The sequence below is a fragment of the Macrotis lagotis genome, chromosome X (assembly GCF_037893015.1).
Source record: "Macrotis lagotis isolate mMagLag1 chromosome X, bilby.v1.9.chrom.fasta, whole genome shotgun sequence".
Lineage (NCBI taxonomy): Eukaryota > Metazoa > Chordata > Mammalia > Peramelemorphia > Peramelidae > Macrotis > Macrotis lagotis.
The window spans coordinates 650,232,046-650,255,081 of record NC_133666.1 but is presented as its reverse complement, the minus strand read 5'-3'; the positions used below and the strand labels follow the sequence as shown (position 1 = coordinate 650,255,081).

General features: G+C 40.8%; 1 protein-coding gene across 2 annotated transcripts; it reads right to left on the bottom strand.

Annotated features, from left to right (window-relative positions):
* Window positions 1–3,700: 3,700 nt before the first annotated feature.
* Window positions 3,701–18,566, bottom strand: LSM4 (LSM4 homolog, U6 small nuclear RNA and mRNA degradation associated). 2 transcript variants are annotated; one of them, XM_074204785.1, is made up of 5 exons: window positions 18,458–18,566; window positions 15,264–15,305; window positions 12,007–12,105; window positions 7,290–7,473; window positions 3,701–5,553 (listed from the first exon to the last, which is right to left on the bottom strand). In XM_074204785.1, the coding sequence occupies exons 1-5, from the start codon at window positions 18,458–18,460 to the stop codon at window positions 5,462–5,464; spliced, it is 420 nt and encodes a 139-aa protein (XP_074060886.1). In that variant the 5' UTR covers window positions 18,461–18,566; the 3' UTR covers window positions 3,701–5,461. The 2 variants fall into 2 exon arrangements, with proteins under 2 accessions (XP_074060886.1, XP_074060887.1); XM_074204786.1 differs by lacking the exon at window positions 18,458–18,566 and adding an exon at window positions 15,782–16,156.
* Between the last annotated feature and the right edge of the window lie 4,470 nt (window positions 18,567–23,036).

The window sequence follows — 23,036 nt, the reverse complement described above, 5'->3', positions numbered from 1 at the left end:
CCTGCAGCAAAAGTCAAAGAGTTAAAGGGGGCACTGAGGACTCCTCTCCCCCCTCCCTCCTTCCACCTGCCAGGACAGGTAACTCGCCTGGGACTTGGATCTATAATAGTCGGCAACATGATTAGGTGGTGCTAAGCTACAGCGTCTGGACTTGAAGCTTATTATCAGCCAGATAATAACTGGTTAGGACTGCTCTCTCCTGAGAAGAAGGGAAGGGCCTCAAAAGTTCTAAGTAATCATTAGATGGTAAGGGAGGCTCTGAAAGCCTGACATCAGGAACTGGCTCCTTGACATTCAGTTTCCCTTCTTGTTCTTGGGAGTTGTGAGTGGTTTCTCAGAATCCTAGAGGGGAGACTGAAGATGAGGTCCTTGGTATCTTGTGTGGGTGTGTCCGTGCCCATGAAGATGGCAGGTCCCAACTTGTTGCTTGGTTAAGCTGCCAAGTGTTGGGGCCCCACTCAAAAATACCAAGTCTAGAGGCATGGGGGAAGAGTATAGATTCCTGGTCCTGGTCCTTGGGAACCATCCCAATGAAGGTACAATTCCCTTAATAATCCCACCATTGGAACTCCTTTGATCAAAAATTACAATCCAACCAACATTACGCTCAGTTTTGAAGGGAGATAAAGTTTAGATCAGATACTATGTTTGGCAAGTAGGATGGTTATACAAAACAGTCTCTAGAGGTTACATTCTGTCAGAATGTACCACCTTATACGGATCAGAAACTATCCACAAATATATACACAGTAAATACAAAGTAATTGGGCACTAGCAATTGAGGAAATCATGAAAGGCCTCCCTCTAGGAAGAGGTACTTCAGCTTTGCCTCCAAGGAACATAATAAGAATTCTAAGAGGCAGCAGTGAGGGTGTGCTTCTGGGGCATGATGGCCAATGCAAAGGCATGGTGAGAAAAGATGGAAGGTGGTATATAGGGGACAACGAGACCAGTTTAAAGAGAAGTCAAGCATATGAAGGACAGTAATAAAGTTAAGTCAGAAAAGGAGGCTGATCTTCTCAGACCCCACCACTGGAGGTGTCCCACTTCGTCCTCTGAACTGAATTATTTGTTTCACTCTCATGCTCTAATCATGTTCTAAGGGGCGGCTAGGTGGCGACGTGGATAGAGCACCGGCCTTGGAGTCAGGAATACCTGGGTTCAAATTCAACCTCAGACACTTAATAATTACCTAGCTGTGTGGCCTTGGGCAAGCCACTTTAACCCCATTGCCTTGAAAAAAACCTAAAAAAAAATCATGTTTCTATTTGGGTATTTTGTGAACTTGCTTTATTCCTTTTCATGATTGTAAGCTTCCCTAGGGGCAAGATTTGAGGTGAATTCTTAAGATTTTATATAGTACCTTGAACGGAGAAGATATTTAGTAAATCTTCATTGAATGAATAAATTGAACAATTTCCCAAAGAGAAAAGTCAGTTGGGAAGAATGTGAAACTCAAAGTTAGTAAATATTCATTCATCCAAGATGCTAAATGAGCTCAAGGATTCCTAACATCAGCAAAAGACCTAAAAAAATGAGAAGAAATTCAGGACTCTGGGAAAATTTAAGGGAAGACAGTTTGGCTAAATCAATCTTAGAGAACATTAATAGTGTGCACAACAATGGAGGGGACATTGCCACTATCCAGCCCTGGTTGGGCTACATCTGGAGTATTGGGTTCAGTTTGGGCCCACAATAAATTGGAGACTGTTGAGAGGCTAGAGCTTGCAAGATGATGGGCCTTGAGTTTGTTCTCAAAGACCATAACATCAGGGAGGTGATGCCATGACAAGGCAAGTGAATTGGATTTGAGTGGGGGGTGTGCTAAGTCAACAGTTTCTCCTTCAGAGTCATCTGGGTCCATTAGCCAGAAATGGATCAGGATGACTGGAGATGACCCTGGACTCAAGGCAATCAAGGTTAAGTGATGCTCATGGTCACAGAGCTAGTAAATGTCAAGTATATCTGAGGTCAAATTAGAACTCAGGACCTCCAGACTTGGTGCTCCATCCACTGCACCACCTAGTTGTCCACTGTGCCACATAAATTGGAACCTTTAGCTTAGAGACAGTATTTGAAGTTCTACTAGTTGGGAAAGTATGAAAGACTTGGGATCATAGCTGTAGTCACATCAGGATGCTAAGTGAGGTCTGGAAAGATTGACTTGGAACAGAATTTGAACCCAAGTTATTTAGGTGCTCTTTCCCACTTTACAACTTTCTCCTTAGCCCCAGACCAGAACCAGAATAAGGGAAGCTGCGGCACTAGAAGGAAATACTTCATCATGATTCCAAAAGTGGAATAGGCCATCTATTAAGTAGTAAGATCTTTATCACTAGGACAAAGGGTCAATTTTTGATTGGTTGGGGATATTATAGAGAATTCCCTTGTTGTATTTCAGTCATGTCTGACTGATCCCATTGAGTTTTCTTGGCAAGAATTTTCTTGGGGTGGCTAGTCATTTCACTAGCTTCATTTTTCAGATGAAGAAAATGAGGCAATTAGGGTTGTGACTTGTGTTGGGTCATGTAGCTAATGTCAGAAGTCAGATTTGAACTCCAGGAGTCTGACACGAGGTCTGGCACTTTTGTCTACTGCTTTCCTGGTTTCCCTAGAGAGAATTCCCACCCAGAATGAAATTGGACTAATGTCTTCTGATTCTTGGATTCTGCAAGACAATTTTGGACTAAAATCAATATTCCGAACTTGGGTTAACAAGGAGAATTTGTGCAAGCAGGAAGAGATGACTCTTGCATCAGTATTAATAGGGTAGGCCATTTGTAAAAGACCCATTGATTTTAGTGGCTGTTAATATGAGTGCATATAAAATTCCATTTTGAGGAAGTTCACAGGATAGCTTTCATTTCTCTCCTGCTTATCACTATCCTCCCAATCACCCCAAGGTTATCTTCTCTCCACCATTTATAGCACCCCTTCATGTGTTTTTGCTTCATTAAAATGTTGACTTGGAAGGTCAAAAAATAAGCCCCTATACCATAAGATGGTAGCTGAAAAAGCATCCAGAATATGTGATAGGCCTGTCATACTCTGCTCAACTGATACTGTGTCCAGCTCCAGCTACATTTTTAGCAAATCACTGATAGACTAAAATGGATCTCCTAAGAGGGTAATGATGATGGAGAGGAGAATAGAGACTCTGCTGAAAGGGGATGTTTAAAAAAACGAGGTGAAGAAGGCTTACATGACCAATTTCTTTCAATATCTGAAAGGCCATTAGGGAAGATGGAACAGATTCTGTACTTTGCCCCAAGGGTAGAATCAGAATGGAGGAAAGTACAGAAAGGTAGATTTTTGGTTTAATAGACCACTTGTCAAGAATGTTACAGATTTCTGTATTGAATTTTCATTTGTAACATCATATAAACTTGAAAGGGTATCAATTATGACAGCTTAATTACTCTCCCAGGGAGGATAAAGATTAGAACAGTTCATTTTAGGCTATGGGTTATAGCTACTGATTTGAGAATAGACAATCACCACCTGCCAGGGATGTTGAGGAACTGTGGCAGTGGGTGGGAGGTTGAACTAGATGGTCTTTGAGATCACTTTCGAATTCTTGGTAACATGATTCTAAGATACAGAACAAGCTCCTTATTCTGTCATGGAAATGTTCTAAGTGTGAAGAAGACATGGAGGATGATGTGAGCACAGTTTGGTTGAAGATATAAAGAGCAAGTAATATTCTACAGGTTAACATTGCATTTATTCCAATAACCATTCAGAGAGAATTCAACCAAGTTGTCATCAAGAAAATATGCATATATAAAACCTCGTTAACCTAGGTGCTTCTTCTTACTTACAACACTGGATATGGTTTGTCTTTTTTTCATCTTCATCTTTTAAAAAAGGGAGAGTTGTGTCAGATAAAACCTTCTTGTTACCTACCTGTAACATTCCTCCCACCTACCCCTACCCCTCCAAAAGAATTCTGGCTCTAATATTCAAGATAAATTATTGAGACAAAATATACAATCTCATGTCTGGTGGAAACAGATTTCTTATTTCTAAAGGAGTGTGAAAAGCTCAATGAGAATTTTTTTCCCAAGTATTTCTTCCTGCATCCCTATAAAGCTTCAGTTTGAGGTTTTCTGAGAATAACAATAGTGACTATAAGAGTACCAGGATTGCAAATACAAATTTTCTAGTAAAATGGTACAAATTCCTTACACAATTTAAAAGGTATATCTAAGTCTGAAGCCTGCCTTACAAATGTTTCCAAAGATTCTCCGCAAACATTCCAGAAAATCATTTCAAAGCAAGACCCTGATTATAATCTTGATACTTGAAATATCTTTGCAGAAGGGGAAAGAATGGGAAAGAAGGTGAGAATCTCCCCCCAGAAAACAAAATGAATGTACAAGATGTTAGAATTTAAAACCATTGAAACAGAAAGACATAAACATTCTATTTTTACCCCCAGAATTTTGAAGCTTAAAAGGTTCTGGGAAGTAACAAGTATTTCTGTATACTAGTTTAACTTCTTAAAGAGACACATATGTCAAAGAACCAGGAGATAGAGGGTTTGTCGGGGGAATAGCTCTGGTGCCACAAAGAAGGTGTGCAGTGCATTTCTCACTTCAAAACTCAAAGTTACCATCTTTCTAGGGAATGGGGTTTCCTGAGCAGTGAGGGTGGAAATATGTTCCATGGCAGTTTGAGAATGAAGAAATCACATGCTCATCTGCTGACCATGTAAAAAAGAATTATTAATTTCAACTTATGGTTGTATTATTTTTATTTCAGTCACAAACTAAAGTGGTTTCCCCAAAACAAATGCTGGGAGAAAAATGGGAAAACAACTTCAATAATTATCCTCTGAAACAAGTTCCAACCTCTATTTTTAGTTTTTTCTTTTAAAAAAAAAAGAAGAAGCAAGGTTGGGGAACAGACTTAAAGGAAACACCTCCTTGACAGTTTCAGGGCATGAAACTTTGAAGGAAAAAACCTGCCATATGTCAGAAATGCCCAAATCTTAAAGCAAACATCACAAGATAGATGGCAGCACAAGAAAACCACTCTAGAAATGCCTGAAATACCCTTAAATAAGGGACAAAGACCACCATGTTCAGCTACACTTAGACAAATGGTTCAGAATCTTTCAGATGAAATAGTATTGAACTTTTCCTAGGAATCAAGTCCCCAGTAACCAACACTGTCAGAAAACTGAAAAGCCCCAAGGTTTCTGCCTCTAGAATGGCAGCTAAAACAAGTGAGGTAATGACTAACTCTAATTTTACCTAAAGAAGAGAATTTCAAATTACAAAAGACATGATTCATGGGATTCTTCCTCTACCTGCCTAGTCCCAATTTTCTTTTTTTAAAAAAAATATTTATTAACTGAAAATTAGAAATAGGACACCAATTCACAAGGCCAATACAAGGCAGCAGCAAGGGGGTCTTCCCATCAAAGTCTCTTGCAAGGCCTGACCAGAGCCACCCTTCACTGCTTCCCAGCTTGCCGGCCTGGTTTTTTCTCCTGCTGTCCTCTTCCACTGCCGGGAATCCCACCTCGGCCTCGACCTCCAAACACACCTGTGGGAGCACAAAGATCATAAGCACCAAGGGCAACTGGCTGTGTTTTCTCATAATGCAAGGAATCCAGTACCCTCAGCTGTGGAGCTACACTCAAGCCCAAAGGTGGCTGGACAAATCCAGCCCACATTCTAAGTATGAAGTCTTGACCTGTTCAGGCACATTTATCTTGGTTTTGGTTTTGGTTTTTTTATTTTAGCAGCCCTGTGAGAAGCAGAAGATTCTGTTTGTTTAAACACAAAAGCAGCCAGAAGGGCTGGAGGAAGGAGTTCACAGCAAATTCAATTTGTTCCATATTTCATAGATTTCCTACTGCCCTCATACACACCAATCCAAAAGAAATGACTCCAGCCATTCATAAAGTCATGTTTTCTGACGGGGATGGAAATGCAAAAAAGGTATTTAATAAAGTTGGTGGATTTCTCTCTCTCCAGTCCCTATAATGGAGCTATGTGCTCAGAGAATTGATGGTCCAGGATTATGAGGTGGCCAGGGGAGGGCTTGGTTCTTCCAAAAGAAGTTTGTTCTCCACTTTGGGGACAAACCTCTTGGCCAATAGATGGGAGAAGCAAGGCAAGATCAACTGTCTCAGCCTTTGTTAGTTTTAAAATGGTAAAAATTCTTGAGCTGCTTTCCTGACAGCCCATATTTAAGGAATTCCATAACTGAATTAATCCATAGTAGTAAAGAGAAATAAACACCAGGAAGGAAGCGGAGAGGGGATGAATGCAACAGAACTTTGCTAAAGAAGCTGTGAACATTAGACTAGGAGACAGCCCATACCTGGCCTTGCTCTACCCATCACGTGACCTCAGTCATGTCACAAAGTGGCAGATTTAAGTGTCATCTCAGGAAGAATGTCCTAATAGCAAGAATTGCCAAAAAATGGAATGGCTTGATCCATGAGTTACTGGTGGTGTTGAAGCACAGCCTGGACCCTTGTGGATATTGTAAAAGGAGTAGACCCTCTCACCCCAGGTTTCTGTATTTTAAAAACACTCCTGATTCCAAAGTTCTAGGTTATAAATCCCATCCCAGCTCTAATACTCCATATTCTAAATCTCTTCCCACTCTGACATTTTATATTCTAAGGTCCTCCCAGGTTTGACATTCTGTGTTTTCATTCTCACCAACCCAGGAGCCTGGGCTTCCATCAAAAACTTTTGTTGTCAAATTATTTAAAAGTAAATCCTAGGGGTAGCTAGGTGGCATAGTGGATAAAGCACAGGCCTTGGAGTCAGGAGTACCTGGGTTCAAATCCGGTCTCAGACACTTAATAATTACCTAGCTGTGTGGCCATGGGCAAGCCACTTAACCCCATTTGCCTTGCAAAAACATAAAAAAAAAAAAAAAAAAAAAAAAGTAAATCCTGACAGGGTGTTATGGAAGAACAACTGAATTACAGCAAAGTTCCCCCAAGACTTCCCAGAGGTAAGTTAACATTGGCTGCTGCTAGAGCCTTCTTACAAATGGTTTTTTTAGACTAGGCAGGAAATCAAAAACATGCAATAGGTGGATTCTATTGACTGCAATGATAGCTTCAGCTAAGGATGTCAATGCAGAGTTAGAAGGTAGATAGATGGTCACTCTCTCTACTGCTGCCACCCTTGTTTCTAAAGACCCCAGAGTTCAAGTTTAAAATTGAGTAAAAGCCCAACTTTTACAGTCCAATTTTCAATTAAGGGTCATAACTGGCCATTCTGCCAGGCCCATCAAGAACCAGTTGGGAAACTCACCTCGGCCAGCTCCACCTGCACCGCGCCCCTTCTGCTGCTTCTGCTGTTGCACACCACCCCGACCTCTGCCCTTGGATACCACCTCTTCTTTTACCATGTCAATAATCTCATCAGGAATCCGCAAGTATTTAATGGTGCTGCCTCGGATGTAACACTCAGGCATGCGCCAGAACTTATCACCATCCTAGGGAGGAAATATCAATGTTTTCAGGCTAGAGGACAGCAAGAACTGAGGATCTCACTGTTTACCAAAGAGCAGCTGCTCCCTTCCCTCTCTCCTTCCTCCTCAGCTTCAATCTCTGATTGGGGGGAAAGGAATGGGGAGCAGAGCTTCTCTGGGGCCTATGAACTGAACATAATCACTTCCAGCTTTGAGTCCAAGCTGTTGTTCTTTCTCTTTTACCTTCTGGAAAGCCCTTTCCTTTCAACTTGGCCAACCCAAGGCCCCTCCAGGAGTCATTTCCCAAAGACTGAAGTCCAAGCTCATTTCTTTTATCATGAAACAGCAAAGTCAGGATGACTGGAGATTACCTCCACCAACCCTCCCATTTTACAGGTGGAGGAACTGAGACCCAAAGAAGATAAGGGCCTTTATTTTTCTCATCTGCAAAATGAAAAGTCTAGACCCAATGATCTCCAAATCCTAAGATTCTATGACTCCATTAAGAAACCAGTCTTCCTCACTCTCCAACTCAAAGTTCCTTCTACTACTTGGGAGTTTGTTACACTCAATTTAACACATCCCCATGCATCACTTCGTACTGTTCTCTTGTCATTTTACAAGTCTTGTTCCCCCCCCCCCCTTCAAGTCTGAGGGCAGCAATTACATCAAATATTAGGACAGTGCTGGTTATATAATTGACAATACAATAAATATGTGAATAACTAACAGGCAAAACCCAAATTCCCTTTGACCTAAGGAAAACTAAAATTAAAGTAGCACAAAACCGAGCAGCAATAGGAAGCAAGAAATTAGGGGATTTTGACTCAAGTCCTGGTCCTGTGACCTGACCTTATCTAGCTTAGGGAGGGTCTTGGACATCATCATGTTAGAGCCCAGAATGTGTTCTATTGGATGCTTTTCCAACTCTGACTTTATGAATATTAACAATAGTTCTAAATTGTTCTAAGATTTGCTAGACATTTCATATATATTATGTCATCTAATTCTCCCAACTATGAACCTGGCACTAAAGGTTATCATCATTTTCACTGGAGGTTAAGAGAAGCATCTTTGGGTTGCATGGTCAATGACTAAGTGCCAGAGCCAGAATTCAAACCATTCTCTTTATTCTAAGTAAAAAAACTATTTCACTATACAATTTATTTAAACTAGTCAAAGAATTTCAACCTTTGTATTCTTCTGTCTTTTACAGAGGCAGCTAGATAGCACAGTGGACAGAATCCTAGACTTGTAGTCAGGAAGTCCTCAGTTTAATTCTAGCCTCAGAAGATGAGCTAGCTGTGGAACCCTGGGAAAGTCACTTAACCTCTCTTAGCCTCAGTTCCCTTAACTATAAAATGCATATTATCATAGCACCTACCTTGAACAGCTGTTCTGATTTGCAAAACACTCTACAAACCTTAAAAACACTAAGGATATTGTCATTACTACTACTACTACTACTACTACTACCACCACCACTACCACCACCACCACTACCACTACCACTACTACTACTACCACCTCCATTTTGCCCTTTTACTTCCTAGTCTGAAATTCAATTCATCAGAAATATATTCTGGGCCTTCCATGTTCTTAGGACCTCTCCAGTTCTGATATTCTGTATCCTGGGGCCCCTTTCAGCTTTAAATTTCCTAGTTATTTGGTTGTAACTTGGGCAAAGGGAAACAATCTTGTACAACAGAAAGAGCAGCAATGTCCAGAGGCCTCTAGGCTCTACTCCAGCCTTCAGTTACTAATTTGCTTTACTACTGTACAGTGAAGGGAAAGATATCTCACTTAAATTTCCTCATCTACAGAATGCTGGGTTTGGGTTTAGATGATTTCTGAGCTTTAAAGCTTTGCACCTTAAGGGTAGAAACCATTTAAATGAATTCCAAAACAAATCCAAGAGAGAATTCTAACATTTAGATGAAACCTCTGCCATCTTCACAGAAGTAATGCCTGGTCTTTGGTGTTGTCATTAAAAGAAAGCTCTGGACTTGGGAGACATAAAGACCTGAGTTTAAATCTTGTTAAATTTAAGACTCTCTTTCCCAAAAGGAGTATTTGGTCTCGGATCATCCTGGGTGGCATTTAACTTAATGTACAAGGAAGGTTGTCTTGTCTCTTTACTTCCTTCTTTCAGTTCTCTGTTGAGGAATAAACAAACTAACCTCTTTGGTGCCAGCAAAGTGTGTTTGAAATCCAATGCTGTTTTTTATGCCATCTAGTGGCCACTCCTGGGCATTGTTCAGTAACTGCTAGCCCTTATCTACAGACTGTATTTTTCCAACTCCAAGGAAAGACAAATTCAGTATTAGACCGGAAAAGGGTTTTGAAGATGATCTAGTCCAGGGTTGCTTAACCTTCAGCCTGTGAACTATAACTAATTTTTTGATAATTGTAGTTCATTATATTTGGTTTCCTTTGTAATCCTATACATTTTTATATATTTAAAAGCATAATTCTGAGAAGAGATCCACAAAGCTTCACTAGATTGCCAAAGGGATACATGACACAAAAAAATTCAAACCCTGACCTTGGCTAAGAGCTTTCTTTTACAGATATGGAAACTAGAAGCCCACATCAGGGAAATGATTTACCTAAGGTCACATAAGGAATCTAGCAGAGCTATAAGGATTTAGGTCTTTTGAAAGACTATGAATTAAAAAAATCAAAAATTTAAAAGACAAAATTAAATTTAAACTCCAATCAACTGGTCCTCCTACCATCAAGGGGTCAAAGTGGACAGAAGGCAGGGCCTGGAGTCAGGAAGTCCTGAATTCAAATCCAGTCTCTGACATATCTTAGTTATGTGACTGTGAGCAAGTCACTTCACTTGTCTGCCTCAGTTTGCTCAAATGTAAAACGGGGTTAATAACAGCACCAACCTCAAAGGGTTGCTGTGACAATCAAATGAGATATGTCAAATTTCTTAGCACAGGGCCTGGGCCCCTAAATAGGTATTCTCTAGATGTTTATTCCCTTCAATTGTCCCATCCCACGATCCTTCCAAAGTTAAACTCCTCTTCATTGAAATTAATACCAGTAAGTCTAAATGTAGGTCCCTTGGAGGCAACCTTGATGAGTGAAGGAAATACTAAGTCACAAAATGTGGCTGGCAGCAGGGAAGAAAGATGAAGAAATATGAATTGATCTTTAAAATCCCCAGTATTGTCTACATGTATGGTAAAAGGGGATCCTGAGGGGTTCCTTCTACCCATCAGCTCCATGAGTCACTTTCCTAAGCCTCACTTTCCTCCTCTATAAAATCTACTAGCAGTCTCACAGGGGCTTAGGAAGACAGTGATTTGAAAATCATAAAGCATTTTAGGAATCTTAGTTCTCATTATTAAGAATAGCAGCAGGGGCAGCTAGGTGGTACAGTGGATAAAGCACTGACCTGGAAGTCAGGAGGACCTAAGTTCAAATCTGACCTCAGATACTTAATAATTACTTAACTGTGTGACCTTGGACAAGTCGCTTAATCCCATAGCCTTGCAAAAAAAAAAAAAAAAAAAGAGTAGCAGCAACAAGAGCAACTGATTCTGCCCTGTGTCCCAATACGTACACATTGGGTGAAGAAAATTTATCAACCAACTAAAGCCTCCAAAGGATAAAGTCATTGTGAGGAAGAATGAAAACAGGCAGCTTTCAAAGGAAAAACCTCCAAATCACTAACAATTAGAGAAATGCAAATTAAAGAAAATTCTGAACTTCTACCACACACTCATCAGATTGACAAAAGTGTCCCCCTACCCCTCCCAAAATGATAAATTTTGGAGGACTCCAAGAAAACAGGTATTGTACATTAATATACAGTTCACAGAGCTAGGAACCTGCCCAATCTTTCTGAATGTCACTAAACTGTGCCTACCCTTTGATCCAGTAACACCATGATGAGGCCTGCCTCAAAGAGAGGAAAGAAAGAGGAAAAGGATCCATGTGCACAAAAATATTCATAGTGGTTCTTTTTTATAATGGCAAAGAACCAAAATGAAGAGAGTGCCCACCAATTGAGGAATAACTCAACAAATGATGGTGTATCAATAAAATAGAATACTACTGTGTATTAAGAAATTGCTGATGGGAACTCTATGAGCAATTCCTGATGGAGGTACTGGACTCAAGATGCAGAATAAGACATTTATTTTACAATATGGCCAATGAAGAAATTGTGTATTTTTGCTAAACTTTTCTTTTTTTTTCTTTCCTTCTCAATGGGGTTGGGGTAGGATAAAATGAAGAAAATAAATTTGTTATAGGTTAAGAGATGGAGGAACTGGGCTTGAATCCCATCTTGACATTCTACCGAAAAACACAAGTAGGGCAGGACCTGCTTTACTTCTGTGTCCCAGTTCCTTGCACATATAGGGTATGTACTAAATGACTGTTACCCCTATGACTTTCCCTTTCTGTTTCTCAGGTTCCATATTTGTAAAGTAAGGAGGCTGGTTTAGATGATCCCTCAGGTCCTTCTATCAAGTGAGCTCCTATAAAGTTGGCTGGGCACAGGTCACCAGGCAATGGGTTCTGCAAAGGGATACTTACCCTGGATGTACAGATGACCTCTCTCAAATTGATGTTCATCCAATTATCACAGCTCACAAGGTGCCCATTGTAGGTTTCACCATTTTTTAGTTCCACCAACTAGAAAACAATAAGATTCAAGCCATAAATTAACTAATCAACTACCAAATATTTACTTATGTCTGTTATGTGCTAAGAATATTATTGCAACCTTCAAGAAATGTAATTGAGTACCTACATAGAAAATGATAAAAACAAGCATATAATTAGATGCTGATGGTTCTAAGTTCTCTGTTTCATAGGAGTTAATGAGAACTGGAATATTCAAGAAATAGGCAGACTTGAACCTTGGTCACTCTTTAAGAAATGGCTCTACGGGGGCCACAAGGTGGTGCAGTGAATAAAGCACCGCCCCTGGAGTCAGGAGTACCTGGGTTCAAATCCGACCTCAGACACTTAATAATTACCTAGCTGTGTGGCCTTAGGCAGGCCACTTAACCCCATTTGCCTTGCAAAAAACCTAAAAAAAAAAAAGCTCTACACCTACATAAATCATCAGGATTCCTATACAGAACCAATAAAACTACGCAAGGAGAGATAACAAGAGAAATTCCAATTAAAATAACTCTAAACAGTAAAAATACCTAGAAAATAAAGCTCCCAAACACGGAACTATGTGAAAAAATTATAAAAAAAAGCTTTTTTTTTACAAAAATAAATGGAGAAATATTAGTTGTTCATGGGTAGGTAGAGCCAATATAATAAAAATGTCAATTTTACCTAAATATATATTCATTGCCATACCAATTAAATAACACATTATTTTACCAAGAAATGTAACAAAACATTTGAAAAAATAGACGATCAAGAATATCAAAAGAATAAATGGAAAAAATGTAAAGGAAGGAGATTTAGCAGTAGCAGACCTTAAACTATAAGGAAATCATTATCTGGAATTGGCTAAGAAATAGAAAGGTAGATCAGTGGAACAGAGTAGACATGCAACCTACAGAAGCAAAAATATAGTATTCTTGAATTTGACAGGAGTAATGACTTAGTTTTGGAGATAAGAATTCATTGGGAAAGCTGGAAAACAGTCTGGCAGAATAAACCACTATCTTACACCATTTACCAAGCTGGTAAGAATGGATACATGACCTAGACATAAACAGAAATATTACAAGAAAATTTAAAGAACATAGAACATGTTGTTTATGAGATTTATGACTAGGCAAACAATTTATGAATAAACAAGAGATAGAGAGCACTATCAGGTATAAAAAATGGAGAATTTCAATTACATTAAATTAAAATAGGGTTGACAAATAAAGCCAATGTATGTAGCCAAGATCAGAAAGAAAGCAGAAAACTGGGGAAAATTTTGATAAAGTTTCTCAGATAAAGTTCTCATCTCTCAAATATATAGTTTTGTCAAACCTATAAGAATACAAGTCATTGCTCAATGCTAAATGGTCAAAGGAATCAACAGGTATAATTTGCTCATGAAGAGATCAAAACAAATTATAGACATATAAAAAATGTTCTAAATCATTGCAGATTAGAAAATTACAAATTAAAACCTATGAGATTGGCTAAAAAGATGGAAGGGGAAAGCAACAAATGTTGGAGGGAATCTGGACAAATTGGGATACCAATTCACTGTTGGTGGAACTGCAAATTGGAGGATAATTTGGAATTATGCCCAAAGAATTACAAAAGTGCCTATAGCCTTTGACCAAGCAATACCACTATTAGGTCTGTTTCCCAAGATAATTAAGGAAAAACGGAAAACAGCCTATGATTTCAAGTATTTATAGAAGTTCTTTGTAGTAGCAAAGAACTGGAAATTGTGGGCATGCATTTCAATTGGGGAATGGCTAAACAAATTGTGGTATGATTATGATGGAATCTATGCTACTATGCTATAAGAAATGATGAGCTTGATGATTTTTAGAAAAACATGGATGAAATCATGAAGAGTGAAATGAGCAAAACCAAGAGAATATTGTATACAGTAACATCAACATCAATTTAAGTATAACTTTCAGCAACCCAGTCATTTTGATTATTATAAATACCCAAAATATCAACAAAGGACCTTCATGGAAGATGTTATCTGCATCCAGAGAAAAAACTGATAGAGAAGGCATAGTATAGTTTTACATATACATACATATTTGTGTCTAATGCTAGTTATCTCTGGGGGGGGTATGGAGAGAAGGGGAAGAAGAGGGGGAAAAAGTTAAGTTACAGGATAACTTTATATTTAAAAGGAAAAGCAAGTTGTACATAACAGATTTGTAGTTTCATATGCAATCCTCTTTTCTTCTATTATACTTTGTTATGGAAATACTTGTTTTATTTCTTAAGTTCAGAATAAGTTTTTTGGGTTTTTTTTTTTTTAAGGTTTTTGCAAGGCAAATGGGGTTAAGTGGCTTGCCCAAGGCCACACAGCTAGGTAATTATTAAGTGTCTGAGACCGATTTGAACCCAGGTATTTCTGATTCCAAGGCTGGTGCTTTATCCACTACACCACCTAGCCACCCCAGAATAAGTTTTTAAAAAATACATAAAAAAAGAAAATGCCTCAGATTTTTAAGAGGAAGGGATGAAGCAGCTCAATATAAGGACAATCAATATTAATGAGTCATGGGGTGGGAATAAATATATTTAATTCCTAGGGTAGAGAAGAAACTGATCTAACTAGGTAGAAGATATGACTTGGATATAAGTCATATATGGTCAGAAAAAGGCAGCAATGAGGTACCTTTCTAGAGGGCCTTAGAAGCCAGGTAGCTTTGCTTTGATAGGAGGAAAGGAACCACTAAAGATGTGGGTGTATGACTAGAAGATTAATCTGACATTGATGAAGTAAAGACTGAGGAAGGCTCCCTTGTATCCAGTAGAGAAGCAGTTGTAGCACACTGGGAAAAAGAGCTCATTAATAGTCTTTAAAGAACTAGGTTCAAATCATGTTATTGTACCTTCTACCTAACTGTGATCTGGATCAAGGCAATTCCATAAACATTTTATTATTCTCCTGATACATATGTGCTAAAAGGAAAAGGTTAGAACTGGATATGAGGGTGATGTCAAAACAAAAGATCTCAAGATAAACATTTTTAGGAAAAAAACATGTATATTTTCCTAGGTAACCAAAGATTAATAATACAAACAAAGTGACTTCCCACATGTAGGGTTTGAGATGGCTCTTCACGTTTTCCTCCTGGTGTCTTGAGATTCAAGATTATCAAATGGCCGCCACATTGCCTACTCACCATGGGGTGATTCTGAGCAGTCTTCAATAAGGATAAGGGTAGCTAAGAAAGCAAACAAAAGACAATTGAGAATTTCATCAGCCTGTCTTTTCAGCCTGTCTTTCTTCCTATAGAGGATAGTTCCTATAAAGAGCCTTGGACCCTTAGAGGTTACCAAGTTCCTTGCCCTCATTTTCCAAGTGACACAGGGTTTTTAAATTAGAGTAAGATTAAATAAGATAAGATTCTGGAAACAATGAGGTTTACCTGGACACTAATCTGCTTTCAATAATGCTACATTTGCATTCAACATAGAAGTCAATATCAACAATGTTCACTTATTATCACTGGAGTTCAGGAGTCTATTTAATTTAAATATACTTTCCTTTCCTCAGACACCACAAAGCTTAGAACCTTTTTCCTCTCAGGTTGCCTGCCCAAAGCAATCAGTCCCTTCACAGACTTTACCATCAAGTTGTTACTTTACCCTATATTCAATATTTTATACCTCCTTGCATTATGGATTTTAATTTACACACGTGTTACTGGGTAGTATAAACAGCCCTGGCATGGGAGTCATCAGTCATGGCCAGGCAGCTTGTTTGATGTGTAGCCCTAGGCACCCAGCTTCAATTTCTTCTTCTGTAAGATTAGGTTAGAAAAGATAATCTCTAAGAGTCATTTTAGCTCTGACAATCTCTGATCCAAAGTCATCCTTGGGGATGTCTGAGAAGGAAGCCCATGAACTTTCTAATTTTAGTATGTTACTAAAACAAGCATATGAGGGTTTTCTTTAAAAAAAGGAAAAAGAGCTCTGGGAAACCCCCTCAAAAGGGATACCCATTGTGAGTGTGGGCCACAGCTCAACAGGAAAATAGGTCAAAGTTCACTTCCCAGTTGGTTTCCTGTAGGAATTCCATGATGACCAAATGTGCATGTTTGCTGCTCTATAACTCAAGGGAGATCCAGCACAGGAAGAAGAGAGAGAGAAGGGGAGACGGAATTTAGAGAAGTCCAAACAGGGGAAATAAAAAGCCCTACCCTTTTTTTTTAAATCAAAGAATTGTTTGATTTATGCAAATTCCTAAACCCTACCTTCCTCCCCCAAACCCAAGGTGCAAAGAGGATGAGACTGATATGGATGGGAAAGTGAAAGAAAACTGTATAGGAAAAGAGAAGAGACAAAAGTGGTGGTGGTAAGAAGACATGAAATAGCAGTGAAAAAGGGACAAGTTAGAGAGAATTAGAGAAATGAAGGAAGAAAGAGTAGAAATGAAGAGACAGGATGAGGAGGAAAGATGAGGAAAGAAAAATGAAGAGATGAAAATGAGAGGTATGAGGATATGAGAAAGAGAAGGGCTTAAGAAAAGTAATTGGAGAAGAGAAAGAAAAGATTATAGGATCTAAGATATATCAGAGACAATCTAATCTTACACATCATTTCACAAATAAGGAAACTGAGGTTCAGGTAGTTAAATGACTTGCTGGGGTCATGTAAGTTGATCATGAAAGGATAAGGAAAATGGAGCAGGAGAAATAGTGAAAGGATTATGAGTAGGAGTAAGATTTAGACAGTGAAGGAGACAGAAGGTCCAAGGGGTCTAAGGGAGATGAGGATGTGAGATGAAGGGAAGAATGATGGAAGAGGAGAGATGAATTAGCATAATTGGGGCGATGGGGTTGAGAATGAAAAAATATGGGGGGCATCTGGGTGGCATCAGTGGATCAAGTACCAGCCCTGGAATCAGGAGGACCTGAGTTCAAATCCAGCCTCAGACACTCAATGATTACCTAGCTGTATGACTTGGGCAAGTCACTTAACCCCATTGCCTTGCAAAAACAAAAATAAACAAGAGGGAAGGATGATAGAAGAGGAGAGAAAATAAAGGAAATGAAGAAGGAGAAGAAGAGAATGAAAAGGGCATCTCCCTGGATAAGTCAGTCAAGAAACATTTACTAGGTGTCCACCATGTGCCAGGCTGAGGATACAAAAAAAAAGGCATCCCATGTCCTCAAGAACCTCACAATCAAAGAGGGGGGTGTGTGATGAATAAACAAATATGTACAAACATGCTATGTACAAGATAAATAGGAAATGATTAACAGAACGAAAACACTAGAATTAAGAGGAGTTGGAAAAGGCTTCCTGCCAAACGTGGGATTTTAATTGGCACTTAAAGGAAGTCAGAAGACAGATGTAGAAAAAGGGCATTCCAGGCAAGGGGGTCAGCCAGAGAAAATGTGAGGACCTAAGAGACAAGTGACTTGTATCAAGAATAGCAGAGAGATCGGTGTCATTGGAATGAAGACTATATGGTAGGGAATAAAAAAGGAGAGCAAGGGTCTTAAGTTATGAAAGGCTTTGAATACCAAGCAGAATCCTGAAGGTGAACGAAAGTCCCTGGAGTTTATTAAATGTGGGAATGAGGGGCATGAGGTAGGAGATAAGGAGGAAAATGAGTAGGAGGGGTTGAGAAGAGGAAGAGATGGATAAAGAGAATAAAGAGAAAGGGGATATGGGGGAGGAAAATTAATAGAGGGGGGATAAAGAGGAGAGGGTGAAGAGGGAGGGGAGGAAGGCAAGGGGAAATGAGTGAGGAGGGGTAGAGGAGAAAGTGGGAGAGGAGTTGGATAAGGTAAAGGAGGGGCTATGAGGAGAGGGGCAAGGAGAAAGATGGAAGACTGAGATGAGAAAAAGAGAGGTGAGGAGAGGAAGGGATGAGGCTTGAGATGAGGAGAGCGATATTAGGGGAACGACCCGGAATGGAATGAGAAAAGAGAGATGAGGAAGGATGAAGGGGTTAGAGAGGAGAGATGGGGAGGAGTGAGCTGGGAAGGGAAGGAAAAGGAGGGTGATGAGAGGACTAAAGAAAGGGGTGAGGAGTGAGATGAGGAAGAGGCAGATGAGAAGAGGGTGGAGAGGACAGACCAGGCGGAGAGAAGTTGGGGAAGGAGAGGAAGAGAAATAAAGGAATGAAGAGGTGAGGGACTGATGGAGATGCAGAGGAAGAGGAGAAAGAGAAGAGGAGGAAGAGAAGAGAAAGAAGAGGAGGAAGAAGAGGAAGAGGAGGAGGCCCGGCGCCCGTGAGCCCTCCGCTTCCCTCCCCCCTCGCCGGCCGGCAGTTCGCAGAGGCCCCGGCCCCTCCGCCGCCGGCGCCGGGCCGGGTCTCGGGGGTCCCCGCCTCCCCGCGCCTTCTCCCTCAGAGTCCCCTCACCATGGTGCCGGCGGCGCCGGGGCGGGGACAGAGCCGGGACCGCGCGGGTCACTTCCGCCGCCGCGGCCGTAGCTCGAGAGACTCGGAATTCCCTCCAGGCCGCCCTGTGCCGAATAAGACGGGCTGACGTCTCCGCCAGCCAATCACCACCCAAGTCCGCGGGGCCTCACCCAATCCTGAGCGTCGGGGGGGGCGGGGATAAAGGACCGAAGGCTCCGAGAGGAGGAGCGTGACCTCCCGCCCCGGTGGCGCGACGGCCGTAAAGCAGTCCTCCGTCGGCTGCTGAAAAGAAGCGCGCGGCCCGCGGCATTGTGGGTAACGGGGGCCGAAGTTTCCGGAGAGGAATGGGGAAGGCGGGGGGAGTCGGTCGGGCCCCGGCCCGGAGGGCGCCTGAACGCCCCGCCCCCCCAGAGCCCGGCGCCCGGCCTTGACTGCGCACTTAACCTCCCCGGGCCTCAGTTTCCCCATGTGCGGGCCGGAAGCTTTGGGGGTCGGAGACCCCCTAGAAGTGGGCCCCGTGGGCGAGGAGAGAGGCCTGACCAGGCCCGGCGGCTGGTGATGGCGCTGCCCCCGGCCTGACGGGGCCACGCGGCTGCAGGGTTGTGATGACTCTGGGGCCCGGGGGGCAGGGAGGCCACAGTCTGGGGTCTGCCCTTGAGTCTCCAAGAGACTGATGCCCTGACAAGCGCATGAATTGGATTTGAGTGAGGGAGAACCGTGCCAAGTCCAGGGATCAGATATGGAGCAGGAGGCTTGGAAGCGGCCTGAATGTGAGGCAGTCAGGGTCAAGTGACTAGCCCAAGGCCACACAGCTAGGTCATTATTAAGCGTCTGCGGCAGGATTTGAACTCAGGTCCTCCTGACTCCAGGGCCGGTGCTCTATCCGCTGTGCCACCTGTTGGGCACATTCTAGGAAGGACATGTACAAGCTAGAGTGTGACTGGAATGGCAAGAGCACTGGAGCCCCTAGGCTGAGCTGAAAGAAGTGGAGAGGGTTTTAGTCTGGAGAAAAAAATTGGCAGGGTTGAGGGGAATCACTTACCTTCCAGCATTGCAAGAGATGTGTGGATGGGGCAGCTAGGTGGCACAGCGGATAGAGCACCGGCCCTGAAGTCAGGAGGACCTGAGTTCAAATCCGAATTCAGACACTTAATAATGACCTAGCCTGGTGGCCTTGGGCAAGCCACTTAACCCTATTTGCCTTGCAAAAACCTTTAAAAAAAGAAAGATGTGTGGATTAGACAGGCAGAACTAGAAGGTGGTTCTGGCTGGGACTCCACGTGAAGGAGTTCCCAATAATCTTAGCAGTCCTTGGAACCTGGAAGGGGAAGAAGAATTCTTTCACTGGAATTCTTCATGCAGAGCTGTTGGAGAAGGATGTTCTCTAAAAGCATCTTAAGAGGTCTGAGAATTTCTGGAGTTATTTTAAAAACTTGCTTTTCAGTGAGGATTTTGTAAAATGCTTTGAAAACCTTAAAAACACTAGTAATTGTCAGTTTTTAATTAACTGGTATCCCAGAGAAGAAACCTTTATTCTAGTCACCTTTTTCTGTACAGTACTAGCATACAGAAATAAAGTTTCCTAATGACCCTGTGCATTTCCCTTACTGTGTTTTCACCATCTAGTCCCAGTGTCTCCCTTGCCTTCCCCCACTTCTCCTCTGTTTTCAGATGCCTTAGTTGTCTTTTTCTATATATTAGAGATAAAAAAAGTTGCCCCACAAAGATCCTCTACAGTAAACTCATTTCTGAAACTACCCTCCTAAAAATTCACCATTCACAAACTAGTAACATGTGCCCTCTAGTGTCCAGTTTTTTAAAAGTTTTCAAATTAACTTACTGAATGACTTGATAGACAATGTAGATACATTTTTGAAAGTTCAAGGAATAGAGTAAACATAGCTCTTAGAGATTCTCCAATTTTATTTTTTTCAATTACATGTAAAGAGAATTTTTAACATTCCTTTTTTTGTAAGATTTTTTTGAGTTCCACATTTTTCTCTCTAAGAGAGCATATCTGATTATACATGTACAATCATGTTAAATATTTCTACAAAAACTGAAAATAGTTTACTTTGGTTTGCATTCAAACTTTATAGTTCTTTCTCTGGCTGTGAATGGCAATATCTTTCTCTTGGTTACTGTAGAAGGATAAAAAAGTATACCAGCTGATCATCACACAGTATCCACAGTATACTCTTATTACATATTTTCTCATGGAAAAGCTGGTTGTCTTTTCCAAGGGAAAATCCATCTCCATTTTGTTCCCTTTGCCTCTTCCCCTCCATTCCCACATTCTCTGAAGATACAATTCAGTCTGCTCTCTGACCTGAACATGTCCTCTCACACAGGCAGCTGGAAGAAGAGTTCTGGGTCAGAAGACATGACTTTTATCCTTGATCTCCACTTTCAAGTCACCCTCTCTGGACCTTGGTTTCCCCATCTGTAGAATGGAATCCAATAAGTTTCCCATTTACTATCCTCCCACCTCAACCAGGGGTTTTGTGAGGGGAAATGCTTGATGAGAACCTCAGAAGCACTAAAGAAAGGGGATCTGCAGGTTTCAAATGGTCCCAAAACTTTAGACCAAGAGGAAAGAGAAATTGGAATTGTAATCCTGCTGTCTTTTACACTGGTCAGGCCACACCTGGAGGATTATGTTTAATTTGGGGGAGGAGGCCATATTCCATATCTGTTCAAATCCTAGAACCATTAAAGTCTAGCTCAGACACCACCTTTATGTTTCCATAATCCTTGCTTTTGATCATTCTTCATTTGCTTTCCATCTCTTACATCTTAGGTTTTATGTTATGTCAAGGTTATTTGCACATATGTTGGGCTAGATTGTAAACATCATGAGGTAGGACCATGTCTTAGTGGGTACTTTGTTGTGAAGTGGAAAACTTTTAACATATATGCAAAAATTATCCCTTCATTGTTTGGAAAGAGAAAATGACTAATTGAATAAACTACAGTGTATGAAGCTAAATAACCTATATGTAAAGTTAAAAAGATCCAGTCTCTGTCTGGAGGAGTTTGCAGTCTACTTGAGAAGATATCATTTCCAAACCTAAAGATGCAATCAACAAAACTTAAAGTAGTGCTAATCTGCTGATTTTCTTTAAGTTTCCAAGAACCCTTACCTACATGAAGCCTTTCTAGGTTTCCTAGCTGCTAGAATACTGCTCCCTAAACCACGTTGTATATATGTTTTGGTTTTTGCTATATGACATAAATTTCTTAAGGGCTGGAGTGATTTTACTTTGTGCCATACTTGGCACGTATCAAAAGACTTATTGATAAATGGCTACTGATTGCTACAAATTATAGTGTTACAGTAATTCACAGGAAGAAATCTGGAGTAATGCTATGTAGCATATATTATATACATAGTGTATATTATCTATTTAGTCTTTCATTTGATCTTTTATCTTTTGTCCAGTTCTCTCCCTCTTTGGCCTTTTTCCTACTTTGAACACTTTACTACTATATAACCTCACCTCTCTTGGCTTCCCTGACATTCTCTCTCCTGGTCCTAAATCATCTGACTTCCTTTTTTATTTTTCTTTACTGGACCATCATATGTCTCCTATGTAAATATGTGCCACAAGGCTCTGTCTTGAGTTCCTTCTCTTCACATTTTCTTTTCTATATTATTTTTCTATATTATTTCTAAATATTTCTAATATTTTCTATATTATTCCCATTAGCTTTGATGGATTCAATTATCTCTGTGCAGGTGAATCCTGGATCTACATATACAGAGCTAATATGTCTCCTTACCTGGTCCCATATCACCCACTGCATTTTGGACATCACCACTAAGTTTTGTTGCTTCTACTTCTGCAATACGTCTTGGATCCATTCCTTTATCTCTATTCATCTGCCTACCCATATACTTGGAAGGGATATGGAATAGTCAGAGCCTGAGAAAGAGGACAGACCTTCCATCCCATATTCTCTGAAGATACAATTCAGTCTGCCCTCTGACCTGAACATGTCCTCTCACAGAGGCAGCTGGAAGAAGAGCTCTGAGTCAGAAGACATGACTTTTATCCTTGATCTCCGCTCTCAAGTCACCCTCTCTGGACCTTGGTTTCCTCATCTGTAGAATGGAATCCATTAAGTTTCCCACTTCCTACCCTCTTTGTGAGAGAAATGCTTGATGAGAGTCTCAGAAGCACTAAAGAAAGGGGATCTGCAGGTTTCAAATGATCCCAAAAACCTTAGACCAAGAGGAAAGAGAAGCTGGTATCATAATCCTGCTGCTTTCTACCCTAGTCAGGCCACATCTGGAGGATTATGTTTAGTTTGGGGGAGGAGGCCATATTCTAGGAAAGACATGAAGTTGGAAGGTGACCAGAATAGTGAGAGCATTGGAGACCTCAGTATAAGCTGAAAGAATTAAGAGACAAATTTTAGCCAGAAGAGAATAATTGCAGGTCTTAAGGGGGGAACCACTTGTCTTTCAGTACTGCAATAGTTGTTATGTGGATTGGACTTGTTCTGTTTTTCCCCAGAAGCAGAACTAAGTAGCAGATATAAGTTGCAGAGGGTCTGACTGGGGCATTACCTGGAA

Bases quoted from the DNA above. Each gene is read 5' to 3' on its own strand.
- LSM4 (XM_074204785.1), bottom strand. The intron at 12,106-15,263 runs GTGAGTAGGCAA...ATTGTTTTCTAG, and splicing joins CTGCTCAGAATCACCCCATG to TTGGTGGAACTAAAAAATGG. The intron at 5,554-7,289 runs GTGAGTTTCCCA...GTGCTCCCACAG, and splicing joins TGCAGGTGGAGCTGGCCGAG to GTGTGTTTGGAGGTCGAGGC.